The 13,373-nt window shown below is 54.0% G+C and overlaps 5 protein-coding genes across 5 annotated transcripts; 3 read left to right on the top strand and 2 right to left on the bottom strand.

Moving 5' to 3' along the window:
• Positions 1 to 303: 303 nt before the first annotated feature.
• VTN31DRAFT_3192 (uncharacterized protein) lies at positions 304 to 1,222 on the top strand (the record flags this gene model as incomplete). The annotated part of the gene is made up of 2 exons (XM_069403444.1): positions 304 to 600; positions 833 to 1,222. 2 exons carry the CDS (start codon positions 304 to 306, stop codon positions 1,220 to 1,222), a joined length of 687 nt encoding a protein of 228 aa, XP_069262625.1.
• A 425-nt stretch (positions 1,223 to 1,647) lies between these two features.
• VTN31DRAFT_3193 (uncharacterized protein) lies at positions 1,648 to 3,154 on the bottom strand (the record flags this gene model as incomplete). The annotated part of the gene is made up of 2 exons (XM_069403445.1): positions 1,648 to 2,769; positions 2,846 to 3,154. 2 exons carry the CDS (start codon positions 3,152 to 3,154, stop codon positions 1,648 to 1,650), a joined length of 1,431 nt encoding a protein of 476 aa, XP_069262626.1.
• A 675-nt stretch (positions 3,155 to 3,829) lies between these two features.
• Positions 3,830 to 6,269, top strand: VTN31DRAFT_3194 (uncharacterized protein; the record flags this gene model as incomplete). Its single annotated transcript, XM_069403446.1, has 2 exons — positions 3,830 to 4,051; positions 4,110 to 6,269. 2 exons carry the CDS (start codon positions 3,830 to 3,832, stop codon positions 6,267 to 6,269), a joined length of 2,382 nt encoding a protein of 793 aa, XP_069262627.1.
• Positions 6,270 to 6,794: 525 nt separating this feature from the next.
• Positions 6,795 to 11,078, bottom strand: VTN31DRAFT_3195 (uncharacterized protein; the record flags this gene model as incomplete). The annotated part of the gene is made up of 5 exons (XM_069403447.1): positions 6,795 to 7,406; positions 7,464 to 8,093; positions 8,145 to 8,233; positions 8,289 to 10,748; positions 10,808 to 11,078. 5 exons carry the CDS (start codon positions 11,076 to 11,078, stop codon positions 6,795 to 6,797), a joined length of 4,062 nt encoding a protein of 1,353 aa, XP_069262628.1.
• Positions 11,079 to 12,152: 1,074 nt separating this feature from the next.
• VTN31DRAFT_3196 (uncharacterized protein) lies at positions 12,153 to 13,172 on the top strand (the record flags this gene model as incomplete). Its single annotated transcript, XM_069403448.1, has 3 exons — positions 12,153 to 12,560; positions 12,619 to 13,077; positions 13,131 to 13,172. The coding sequence occupies 3 exons, from the start codon at positions 12,153 to 12,155 to the stop codon at positions 13,170 to 13,172; spliced, it is 909 nt and encodes a 302-aa protein (XP_069262629.1).
• Positions 13,173 to 13,373: the final 201 nt, after the last annotated feature.

Raw genomic sequence — 13,373 nt, forward strand, 5'->3', positions numbered from 1 at the left:
GCGTGATAGGTTAATCTTCGTTCAATAAATCATTTGAAATGTCTACTGCTCAGCTACATGTGCTCAGTAATCAGGCCTCAATTTATTGTGTCAAACATTGGCCAATTGACCTTGACGAAAAGTACCGCAGGGGACCGCGTTAAGTTATCGGCTTATCGATAAACAACCCTAATCAATAAATCCACGTGAAAGAGATTAGTAATGGGCCCGCTTTCTATCGTACGTCCTTGCCTTCTGAGCTCTACTACACTGGCTGCCGATTATAATAATACAGTAGCTTCTTGATACTGAGCTTGAATCACGATGTCTCGTCCTCTTGCCAGGTCAATATGTACCTTGCGACATGCCTGCGTCGCGCGTCGTTTCTTCTGCTTGTCCGCGGACATCTTCCCGGTGCCCTATGTGTCGAGAACTACAAGAGGACTAAGAAATGGCCGCATGTTGAACCGACACATCCATGATGCATGGAGGTTACCGCATGGTCGTGCATACTCGACGTCGACGTCAGTGTCAACAGAGAACAGCAAGGTGGTCCTGAATCCTCGTTATGATGATGACGGCAATCCGTTGTTTATAAAGATTTCTCCTCGGGCTGCATCGGTACGTTACGATTCCATATAGTATTTACATCTACGTTGTTATCCTGTTCTCTTGAAAGTTGCCACCAAGTTATCGGAATTTGTTGATTGCAATTCCGTCGAGGACGGCATACGTGATGGGTATTCTCTATAATCAAAGAACCCATATATGCCCCCTTGCATCACTCACACTGCTACGTCTTGTTCCACTCAACCATGGGCGTTTTGAATCAGCCGCTAATGCACTGCAACAGCGCCTCCGCCAAATAACAGACCCATCATCGCCGTCATCAACATCCCCGCTCTCCAAAAATTCCGACCAAAATCCATACAACCACCTCCGCATCACCGTCACCAGCGGTGGCTGCCACGGCTTCCAGTATCTCATGTCCCTAGAATCATCATCCAAAATTGACCCTGAAGAGGACACCGTCTTCGAAGCCACGACCACCGACGGGGATCCTTCCGCGGGTGCTGGCGCCGGTGAAGCCAAGGTCGTCATGGACGGACCTTCTCTTGAACTTTTGCACGGTAGTACGGTGGATTTCACAACCGAGTTGATTGGAAGCCAGTTCAAGATCGTCGATAACCCCCGGGCGACGAGTAGTTGCGGCTGCGGAACGAGCTTCGACGTCAAGGATTGATAGAATAGAGGCTCCGGGTTTCGGTTCGTGTGAGCTGTATTAATAGTCCTTTGGATCGAGAAAAAAAAGTGTACTTATTCGCTTCTGTTGGGAAGTGGCTGATCTATGCATTTCTCATCTCCATCTCATGTCATTGGTTCACCATTATATACATACTGTACGCTTTGTGATGGTGGCTGAATCCATGATTCTTTATCCTATGTCTCTATAGCAGCTGCATCTGAATTTTTGTTTTTTTTTGCTCCCCTCTCCGGCTCATCAATCCTCATGTTCCATCAGACATAACCCGTCATATCCCCGCATACATGGAGACATCACAATAGAAAAGATGCAAGGACGAACGAAATCCCGTCAAGTACATTACACGAATAAACTGAGACGCCAACTCCATGAAAAACAAAAACAAAGAAAGGGAGTTAAAAAAATCAGTAAGTCCGAGCCAAGTTGCGCAGATACCAATCCACGAGTCTTCGCCCGGCCTTGGCCTCGCTGATATGGATGAGATCGCCTTCGATTGCGTAGTCGAGGTCACTGGCGGTGATGGACTCGCCCTCCAACAGGCCGCCTTCGGACCAGCGGGTCTGGCGACTGCGCTGTTTGTTCACCAGCAGCCACGACCGCAGCTTCTCGGGTTCAACCTCCAAGAACCCGGCAAGCTTCTTCAGATCCATGGTCGTGTACAGCTTGAGGTACGATTTGACGGTGGGATTGAAGAGGGTGTTCTTGACCTCATCCATGAAGATGGCGGTGTAGTGGTCGACGGGATCGATGTTGGCAGATGGGTTGTCAAAGTCCGGAGGAGTGGGGCTGATGAACTTGGGGCAGGCGGAGCGGAAAAGTTCCTCGAAAAGAGGCAGAGCCTCGGGGCCGCCACGCTGCAGACGGTTGAAGTTCTCGCCGTACTTATCCCGCAGCGCTGTGTGGATTGTGTCGTCCAGACGCGTTGGGTGGAATGCGACGCAGATGGCAATGAGGGCCAACATCTGATCGTTCTTCTTGGCAATGGTGTCGTAGCTGTTGCTGCCCTTTTGGAAGTTCTTGGTTCGCGAGACATAGACCAAGATGTGGCTAAACATACGAATGGCGTCCGCATAACGACGCAGCATCATGTACGAGAATCCCACGTAGTAGTACGTGGTGAAGTGAGCAGCCATCACTCGCGCGAACATGGCCTTCTTGTTCATCTCGATGTCGTCCAGAGTTTTCAGTGCCAAGCTGAAGTCACCGAGTAGGCAATGCACACGCAATAGCCCGATGATGGAGAAATAGCCCAGCATCTTGTACAGAGGGCGCGACCCGTACTCTCCCGCGACCGCCGCTGGGTCCTCTCCCCGCTTGATCGCGGCAAGCTGTTCGTTGATCTGCGACCGCTGGATCAGCGAGTACAAGACGTTCAGCACCGAGTAGCAACCCCAGGTGTTTGGGTTTTCCCGAAGTAGTTGCACCTCCTCCTCATTACCGCCGTTTCGAGCCACTCGCGTCCTGTACCGACAGAAAGACTCGAATTGATAAATGAACTCATCAATCACGTCCCATGCCCAGTAGTACTACACATCGGGATAAACGGGTTAGTCCATCAGATACTGCGAGGGTGCCGCATTGGCGACCGAAAAAGCCACATACCGAAGGAACCTCCAATTCCACCGGACCATCAGAGTTCAAGATGTAGTGGAACAAACTGCAGTAGTTGTCATAACTGGCGAACTTGGTTTCCAGCGTTGCCTGGTACTCCAAGGGTGTCGCCGCGGCGGCGAGCTGTGCCTGCAAATCCTGTGCTTGCGAAGCAGCCCCTATTGAGGTTGTGCGTTCAAGATCGCTCATGCCATCATCGAAATGGACCTGCTCCCGGTAGTCGTTCACCAGGGCCTCTTCCTCGACATCGGATTCGTCACCCAGGTTTGGGCGCGCATTGGAGCGCTCCTCGTAAGACATTGTGGGCACTAATGGCAGACTTTTGTTCGCGGATGGGCAATCGCACGATTTGTATGCGGCGGCGGAGGGGGTTGAGATATGCCGGTGCTGCCGTTCGGTGGGATGGCTGCTTGGTGGGATTTGCCAGGCGGATTTGCGGAGCCAGAATAATTTTGAGGATTTTCGCTTGATTTGTTTGTGTTCGTCTTATCGGATTTTCGGCGGCAGAACTTATCAATCCGCTGACTCAGCGAGGGGTGTGCACTTTATCTTTCAGATGGGAGTCACGTGCATTACAGTGGTAGATCTTTATCACGTGAATCAGAAATTGCCTAATCGGAAACGAAGCTTGAAATGCCGAGCCCCACTTGATGCAGCCTAGACTAACTAGATACAGTTAGTCTATTACTCATTGAATATGCATATGATTGGTTCATACAACTCTCCAAACTTGGCGAGTCATAGGTAAAAGGCAGGCGGTGAGTTATTATTGATGCATCCATGACGGCAGGGAAATACGAAGCATCAGAACTTCGGGGGGTCACTTGGTTGATGAAGAACTGAGAACAGAAGAGGAAAGGGGAATGAGATCATGCGAGAGATTCTTTCGAAACTCCTTCCGTGTCACTGAATATCATTAGGACACCCCTCGATAACCACGGATATACGGAGTACTGGATCCCGGTTCTTGTCACCATGGCCACAGAACCATTCACGACCTACACGTTCTCGCCCTATCCACCATTCCAGGTTCAAATAGCTGCTCCCGGCGAAGAATTAAGCAGGGAAGAGACTATCAGGAGGGCTCATGAGCAGATACCTCGGTTATGGGGAGACCATACGCCGATTTACCGCGAGCGAGAGCAGCGTCCCGCGGCGACGCGACGCGCGTACAAATCGAAGCAGGAAGAATTCATGGTGAGTGTGTTTGGATTCGAGACTGTAAAAGGATGTAACTGACGAAAATTTGCGCAAGCGATTCTGCCGTGAGAGTCACTACGCTGACGGGGAGCTGGTATCCGAGGAGAAGCTCTGCCAGTTCTTGCGGGAGCGGATCCTTGACCGCGAAATTCGGCCGTCCCGATATACGCGAGAACAGTCACAGTCATCAGATGGCAGCACCGCCCGGAGGACTCTCGGCCTGGCGTCGATTGACCAGTACGTCAACGCCCTCGTCGATCTGTGGCGGTTTCAAAAAGACGTCGGTGCGAACCCGTACCGCAGCCCTCGGGGACAGATGGTCAGTGCCCTCCTGCACGACCGCAAGCGCGAGGAGATTCGCCGGAGAAGGCAACTGAATCTGAACCGGAGCGCTGGTATCCTCCTGGACGGCAATTCGACCGACAAAATTGCGGACTTTGTCAGGTTTTGCTGGGCCGGCTGGCAACGAACCGAGTCGCAGAACCGAAAGCCACAGGCCCAGGAGTCGTATCTGCGCACAGCCGTAGATTTCCTGCTTGGACATTTTATGCTGCTCCGGGGTGAAACCCGAAGGAACCTGGAACTCGCCGATATGTTCGCCATCGAGCTCCCGGACGAGGGCCGGACACGTTGCTGGCCGATGATCGTCCTCTCGGACAATGGGAAGGCAACTCAGTCCGACCGAATCCGGTATATGGGCGTCATGCGGCACAAGGACCCGCTGCTCTGCACGATGGGCCAGGTGGGTTTCTACCTGTTTTACCGGTGGCAGATCCTGAAGGAGCCGCCTCCGGGATTCCGCAACCGGCAGTGCTGGTACAACTGTCATCTGCTGAAGGGACGGGAGGCTACCCGACCGCTCACCTACGAGACACAGTTGCAGTGGGTGAACGAAGTGTTTGATTCGATCGGCCTGGAGTCGGGCAACAAGACCCAACTTTGGCGGGGTCAGAGAGCGCTACAGGCCGAGATCGAGAACGTGCCCGAAGCGCAAGTCCGGAGGGACGGCCAATGGAATCAGGAGGAGCTGTCGGAGCGGTACCGGTCTCACCTCCCGCGGCAATTTCTGCGCTCCATGGCCGGTTTTCAGCCAGGAGGTTTAGGGAGCTTTTATCTTGAACGCGCCGAGGTCGCTCCGCCGGAGCCGTTGACTCGGGCCATCTGGCCGTGGGTGGACGATTGGCTGGCCTGGTTCGAATCGGAGGAGTCGGCTCTTCCCAGCTTGGAGCCGGCGAGCGAGCAGGAGGGCGCCATTGATCGGAGGGACATCGCTGCGCAGGCCTTCCTGCGTCTTCTCAGTCAGCTGCGAACGGTCATTCTGCAAGACTCGGTGGTGCTGCGAGAAGAGTTTCCCAACCATGTCATGTGGTCAGATCCCGTCTTTCGGCGGCCAGAGTACGCGGCGTTTGCCGCGCAAGTCACGCAATCGCTGCCGAGCCGTCGCTCGACACCGACCGCGGCCACAGCCCCGTCGCCGATGCCCCAGCAATTGCAAATCCAGGAAACCGTTATTCTGATCAGGGAGGAACTGGAAGCACTGCGCCGGGAGATCGCCCGGCTGGGCCAGCTCCTCGACGCGGGGCGCCAGGAGCGTTCCAACGCCGCGCGGGAGCAGCTCGCCGCTCTGCAACGACATGTCGCCACGCTCCAGCAGCTCAACGACGGCGTCCTTGGACGGGAGCCGTCCTCGTCCTCGTCTGCCACTGCCCTCACCACCATCCACCAACCTGATCGTCCATCACCGAGTGCAGCACGGCAGCCGTTGCCGCCCGGATCCGCACCCACGGCAGCTTCCCCCTCCTTTGCCGCCGGGCGCCTACAGCCGCTGCCCACAGGAACAGAAACGCAGCAGCCCAACGGCACCACCCACTCGCCCGGCTCCGTCCTTGCCCCCGCCCCGAACACCGGCCCCCGGTACACCATGTCCCGAAGCGTCCAAACCGTGCCCGACCTCTGGAAGGAATGGACACAGGGCGTCGACGGCAACCCATCGATCCAGGAGCTCGAAAGCCGGCACGGCGCGTCCTGGCGCACGGATCAGAAAGAGAAAATGTTCTACCACCGCCGCAGGAAGATCGTCGAGGAGATCGAGCGGCGGCATATCCAGGAGGGCATATCGTATGACGCTGCGGTGGACCAGTTGGAGCACCTGCGGACGGAGAAGAAGCTGTCGCTGCATAAACTGTCGGAGGCATTACGGTTGGGGCATCTGTGATTGATGGCACAAGAACAGGAAATGTGTATCTGTATTCAAGTTTGTATTATATACCATACCTAATAACTGAATGGGCCATTTCTTTTGGGGAGTTGCTGTATCCACAAATCAACGTAGGCGTACTGTTGGTCTCCTCGATTGTGCTTCCAACCCTTCGGAGTACATAATGAAGCACCCGAAACTCCAAAGCTACAAGTGTTCTTGCTCGGTCGAAGGCGTTTCGCTGTTTCTAGCTGCCAATCGGGCTCTCTTCGAAGTCGGCTTCATTTCACGCTAAGTTGATTAGGTATTTACGAGGTCCTAATCTAACATCGTGGGAAAAGCCGCTGTACTTTGTTCCCAGACAAGAGGAATCAACAACCAAAAGATACATCAACAAGACCCGCTAATAACGTCAGGCATCAATGCATCCATGCCCTACCTATTTTGACAAGAGACAAGTACAGTAGAACAACAATATCCCCCACAGACGCACACAATGATATGGTTAACAAGAGGCAAGAAAAAAAAAAGAACAGAAAGAAATCATCGCACATAACTCTCAATCTGCACCCTCAACTCCTGCGCAACCTGCACCAATTCCTGCCAAATGCCATGCTGTTGCTGCAGGAGGAGCAGTACCTCCGAAATGCGGATCGCCATGGCATCGCTGCCAAACACGGTGCCGCCGACGCGGATCGAGTCGTGGTACCACCGCTCGATGACGTAGAGGAGGTCCTTGGCGATGAACCGCTTGTTTGCGCCCCCGAAGGGAGCCTCGTCGTTGTAGAACATCGCCTCCAATACTGAGTACAGCGTTTCGAGAGGAACTTCCAGGTCGAGGAAGAGGTCGATCACCCAAGTTGATGGTCCCACGCCGCGCTGGTACTCGAGCGCGTACCGCAGCAGCATCGGCAGCAGCGTGGGGATCGGGAATACCGTTTCGGACATTCGTAGGCGGTGACCCAGGGAGCGCACGGTCTCGATAATGGCCTCATACGGCTGCGCTTGGCCCTTGGCCACCGTGTCGTCGTGGACCTTCTGCAGATGGTTCTGCCAGGTTGCCTTGATGTCGGCCGAGTTACGGTGGTCTGCCAGATAGAAAATCTGCAGGCAGATGTCGCCGTAGCTGCCCGGGTCGGCGTATTTGTTGAACAGCTGTCAACCTCTGTCAGCCCTCATCTCGATACATATATGCTCAGGCGCTAGTCCTACCGTGCTGATGTCCTGGATCGGGCCGTCAATCTCCTTCAGGATTTCCGGCTTGTAGTCCTTGTCGATCCGATCGTCCTCCTTCAACCGTTGTAGCAGGTCATCCTGCACATTGGCAACGTCCATCAGGTTGGTGATCTCCTGGACGAGTCGCTGTCGAGCCTGCCGGCCAACATCGGGGGTGAACGTTGATGCATTCGCACGAGCCTGGCCCAGGTACTCGATGCGCTTGCTCAGTGGCAGGTTGAAGGCGCTTTGAGCCAGGTTGTACTGCACCCGAGCCGCATCATAATACCGCTCGCACTGGCCGTAATACTTCCACAGAAGATCGGCATGGTAGATATCATCCGCGGACTTGCGCTCCAGATACGTCACCACGAACGGAGACTGCGTGGCCAGTAGACGATCGCTCCAGCCCTGCTCCAGGTACCAGTCGTAGAGACTCGTCAAGAAGACCTCATCTGTCGACTCTTGAATCTCCTCGTACGCCTCGTTACGTCGCTTCGCGATGGTCGTATCCTGCCCGTCGATGACCCCCGGATCATCGGCTGCCAAATTGTCCACGGCGACTACAACCTTGAAGATAAGGTCATAGCACTGCTTCCGGAAGTCATAGTGCGTTTGACGAGGATCCTGTAGAGGTCAGAAATCACCTCAATTACTCGCCGTTCGGGGGATACACACATCTGCTGGCCGGCCGTCCATCATCCAGCTCAGGGCCAGATTAGCCTTGTCAGAGCCCTGAGCCACCTTGAGGCACAGTTGGATAGCACCTGCAAACCGTAAGTTCTTCCCGCTCGAGATATATAATTTCCTGATGAAACCCACCTGCAAAGAACTGGTTTTCAATGTAGCTTTCCACCGCAGGCACCAGATAATCCATCGGCAGGTTGTCTGCAACCTCGCGGAACAAGCGCAAGCTCTCATTCAGCAGATTCCGTCCCAGCTCAGAGTTTGAGCCGGCCTCTGTCGCCCTCTTCAACAACTCCTGAGCCTTGAAAATGACTACGTCTTCAGCACTGCAAAAGTTACCGCATCGACGTCGAAGGGCGTCTGCTACGGTTTCCACATTAGATCCTTTGGCGATGTTGCGATTCACAATTGCCTTGACGAGCTCCTTGGCAATCTCGTAGCCCTTGCTCGAAGTAAACAACTCTTCAAACGTCAATTTCAGGAAGCGCTGCTTGGCGTCTTCCGGCAGAGCCAGCACAATCTCATCCACGCGCTCGTCGAACAGGACCAGCACAAAGGAAATCCCTTCGATAGTGTCCGAAAGCAGCTGCATCAAGGAATGCAAGGCTCGATGCTCCGCCTGAAGCGCAATCTCTTCTTGCTTGTTGGATGCCCGAGAAAGCGCTTCGGGCCCGCTCAACCCCTCGATGAAGTTCTTGTTCGCTTTGAAGAACTCCTGCAGTGCCGTCAAATCTTTCTGGATGGCTTGCAGCTTCTCGGTGCTAACAGATGGTGAAAACATTGGCGCCGTACTGCTGGGGTCATTTGTGGACACCGCAACCGGCTTTTTCCAGATCGACCGTAGAATGCGAGACATGTACAGGGCAATGCCGCCGTGACGTGGCGACGGCACGATGGCATCAATAGCTGGCGCACCGTTGTCGGCGACCGCATTCTCATTCATGGAAGGTCGGCCGCCATACTCGATGAACACCTTCCGAGCAAACTCAAGCACTTCTGGATCATTGATCTTCGATAGCCGGGAGTCGGAGGAAATCTCCACTCCTTGACCGCAAGCAACAGCCAACGCGGTGGCCAGCGTCTCGCTGCGGCCGTAGATCCGGATGAAGTTCTTGACCTCACCCTCCAGTCCATCGTCCCCGCCTCCATGGCGGACAAGAGCCGCAAAGATATCGACCAGCCGTCGCCGACGGATCACATGCACGCCTGTGTTGGTCAAGATGGCCACTTCCGCAGCGGGGTGGTCATATTGAATAGCCAGCTCGTTGCCAAAACCACCGCTAGAGCTAGAGGGAATGGGAGGCGAGCACAAACCGATATCTTCAGCTTTACTGCCCAGTGAGAGCCACATCCCCGACTCGGAGGGTTTGGGTGGAACCACATTGTCATGGGCGCGCGCAATGCGACCGGAGTCTGGAGCGGAGATGAAAAGAGTGTCCTGTTTTTGCGTGGGATCCTTACAGACGAAGCAGAAGAAATATCCCGGAGGGAAGCGTTGTGCTAGCCGTGTGGGGTTCAACGTGTGGATGGGAACCTTTGATGTCGTCGTCGATTGGAACGACGATGGCTGTCCTTGACTTGCCGCGGCCGCTGCAGAGGGATGATCGAACGGAGGGGTCTTGACAAAATGGGCCTGCATACTTGTCGGCGGACTTGTCCCGCTGGGAGTAGGAGACCAGCTATATGAACCAGTGGCACTAAGGTAAATGCGGTAGCCGGTAGCAGTCGTAGCTACCAGGTGGTAACGCGATGCTTCAGGGGTGATGACGGGGCTGATGGAGACTATCTTAATTTTGGGATTCAAGGTCTCATTCGAGGCGATGAGGTGTCCGATATTCGAGTAGATGTCCATCGCCGACTTCGTGATGGCCAGGGACAGCGAACCATCGGATCTCATGTGAAAGACCCGAATTGTCGACAGGGAGGACAAGGTGTAGAGAAGATTCCTGGTGTCGTCCACCACCATTTGCTCGACGTGTTCCTGAGGTTTCTGACTGAAGCTCAAAGATGGCGTGAACGACGAGAAGCGCGTCCTTGTATGATTCACCTTTCCGCAGCGACCATAAAACCATCTCTCTTCTTGCTGGTAGGTGAATTCATGGACATCATTGTCTGACGTGCCGGCGAAGAAGATTCTCCCTGATTCAGACGACTCGATAATGTGGATGTCAAGGCCGCGAATCGAGGTGGACATGTTGGTCTGATAGAGCGTCACCTGCTTTGCGCCACCTGCAACTGTTTCGCATCCTACACCGAGGAGAATGATTTCTGCGGTGGTCGATATGACCAGGACATGCGTGATGGAGGGTAGGAATACGCCAGGACGCGGCTTCGCTAACTTGACCGTATTGATGCTATTGGACTGGTTCTCGAAGCCCACCAGCTGCGGGTTTGGATGGGTATAATCCCACAGGTACAGCGCGTTGTCGATAGCAACCCAGGCGTGGTTGATCTCCGCAAATAACCCCATGTTTGTGGACACTTGCGCTCGATTGTACTGGTCGAATATTTGGTCGGGGATATTATACATTTTTACTTTGTGAAACGGCGCCCATGACGGTGATGCCGGAATCTCATAATCGGAAGAGAAACCTTCTGCACGGCGATTAGTGCACACACTCGAGCGTCACGCGCGCCCCAAAGTCGCAACTCACGAGCCAGGTAGCTATCCAAATCCGGATAGCGAGCTTCCATTGCCAATGTATCATTGATTGTGCGCGCGGCGCGCTCTCGTGTGCTCAACGTCTCGGTTTTTGTCTTGGATGCGGCGGCTGGTGAGCGTTTTTGCAGCGCCGTCGCGGGAGACGATCGCGCCACCGCGGTGGGAGTGCGCTGGAACAGAGAGCCATGGCTCACTGATGTTGATGCTGGCGTTTGAAAATAGGTACCGGGCAAAGGCCGCGAGGGCGTCAGAGTTGGGTACATAGCCGTTTCCAAGCAGATTTGCCGGAGACGACCCTCGCCGGCTGTGGCAATGGCCTTCCGGTTCAGCCCTAGGGGAAAGTACTAATCCCGAACAACAAGGAAAAGAAAAAACCACACAACAATCTATCAAACGGCTCGGAAAAAGGAAGACTGAGGAGGTCACCAGCGCTCCAATGAGCACAAGAAAATCGACATGAAGCTGGCCCAGCAACAAAACAATATTGCAAGGATCAACGTTTGTCCGATCCATGGAGCTTCGATTATGTAAGCTCCACAGTACATTGTGGCCTCAGGCAGAAAACTCGAGTTGACCAGCCTCAGGCGCTCAGCCGCTTCTCTCTTGCGTGGGCCATGGGATTGTTCGGTTCTGCTACGAGCACCCGTGGTTGATCGTAAGTCGGCGATTTGATTGACCGCTAACAATAGACCCCATTGTCAACTACGTAGAAGGATCGAGGAAGCTCGACGAATTCGAACCAAGCAGGCGCTTCCAGAAATCAGAGGAACTCCGTACTGGTACTTGGAAGTACATCCAATACTAGGCAAAGTTCGACTTATCCTAGGTATCCGGAAGTACTGTACATTGGTACTTACCAAGCTACCCCGCTCAACGCCGGCCCGCTGCTCCTGCAAATCTGCAGGCACCAAAAAAAAAATCAGCTGTATCCACTGCCATGTTCTGGAACAGCCAAGCCTGTCTGCAGTCTTCTCAATCTTCTGTCCAACACTGCGTTTGATCATCCCTGCAAGACGGATCTCGTACTTTTGGAAGTGCGAAGGTACATTTCTGGTCCGATCTTTGTCGCAAATACGGTACGGTACGTCTTTACCGGTGCGCACACACACACACACACATCACACACACGACATTTTTCGCTTCAGACGACTCTTGCGCCATGGATGCTGGTCACAGTTCATGCGCGCACACTTCCGGTCGACGAAGATCCACGAATTTCGTGCGTGATTGTGACTAACTTTGGTTTCTTCGCAGACTCTGCAACCCGCGATTGTTCAGGGGTACTTCCCGGCATCAACTGATCACGGCTGACAGAGTTCTGTAACGTCGCGACGACGATGACGGACAATGTCGGATCGTCGCCGGTGAAGAGCGAGGTCGATCAGAGTCTGCCCGCGACATCCACGGCTAGCGAGTTGACTCGGATGCTGAAAAGTGGCAGCGCGAATCAGGATTTTCTGTCACTGAATCATGGCCAAAGCAACGTCGACGAAGCCAGCAACCGCAGCAGTGACGACAACGACAACGATGATGACGACCACGATGAAGAAGCAGATGACTACGTGTCTGTCGAACACTCCGGTTTCTATGACTACATGTCTCTGTTCCGCCGACCACCACCCCGGCAGAAGACGAAATTGGACGAGCTGCATCCGTTTGTGAGCGTGTTGGGCCTCTCCAATCTGGAAGATTGCATTCGCGTGGAGGAGGCATTCCCCGAACACGAACGGTGCTCAAGAGAGAAGGTGTGTTTGGTGGATCTGCCAACAGCATGGAATCGAACGCTGACAGTTTGATGATCAGTTTATATACCGTCTCAGCACATGTCCTGAGCTCAGCCTGGGCATGTTCACAATGCCACCCCTCAAAGAGGGCCAGCCCAAGCCTCGGCCAGAGCTGATCGGACATATTGTCTCCACACGCACCTCCTCGCCAACGGTCACAGATGCCTCCATGTCATTCCCGCCGGATTGGCGGACGAGGCGCCGCCGAATTCCTGAACCGGGGCAAGAGGCGCTTGGCCATGAAGACCAGGGCGGGACCATCGCGATACACTCTTTGGCCGTCGTACCGCAACATCAGCACAAGAAAGTTGCTTCCACGTTAATGAAGTCGTACATCGAACGCATCCGGGAGTCGAAGATCGCCGACCGCTTGGCATTACTAGCCCATGACAATTTGATACCTTTCTATGAATCCCTGGGCTTTGAGAACCGCGGACCGAGTTCCTGCACCTTTGGTGGTGGTGGGTGGTATGATATGGTAAGTTTCCACGATGAGCCGGCCGGATGGTCCAATGCTCATGCCCGCCATAGGTATTGGAGTTTTCCAATGTGCCACCCAGTGATGGCTCCTAATTCTTACTGTTGGGAGGCTGCTTATTTTCTGGAATACTGGTGGACGTTCCTGGAAAAATCGGGATGGGTTTGGCGTTTGTCGGCAACATTCTATTCTTTGAGCAGCGGATTCCTCTACGTACACAGTCTAGGTAGGGGAGAAGCGAGTCCTGGATTGATGTCTGTACGAGTAGATGCGTCAATAATGATAGACCTTACGTA

Source organism: Thermomyces dupontii (genome assembly GCF_041956625.1).
Source record: "Thermomyces dupontii strain NRRL 2155 unplaced genomic scaffold VTN31scaffold_2, whole genome shotgun sequence".
NCBI lineage: Eukaryota > Fungi > Ascomycota > Eurotiomycetes > Eurotiales > Trichocomaceae > Thermomyces > Thermomyces dupontii.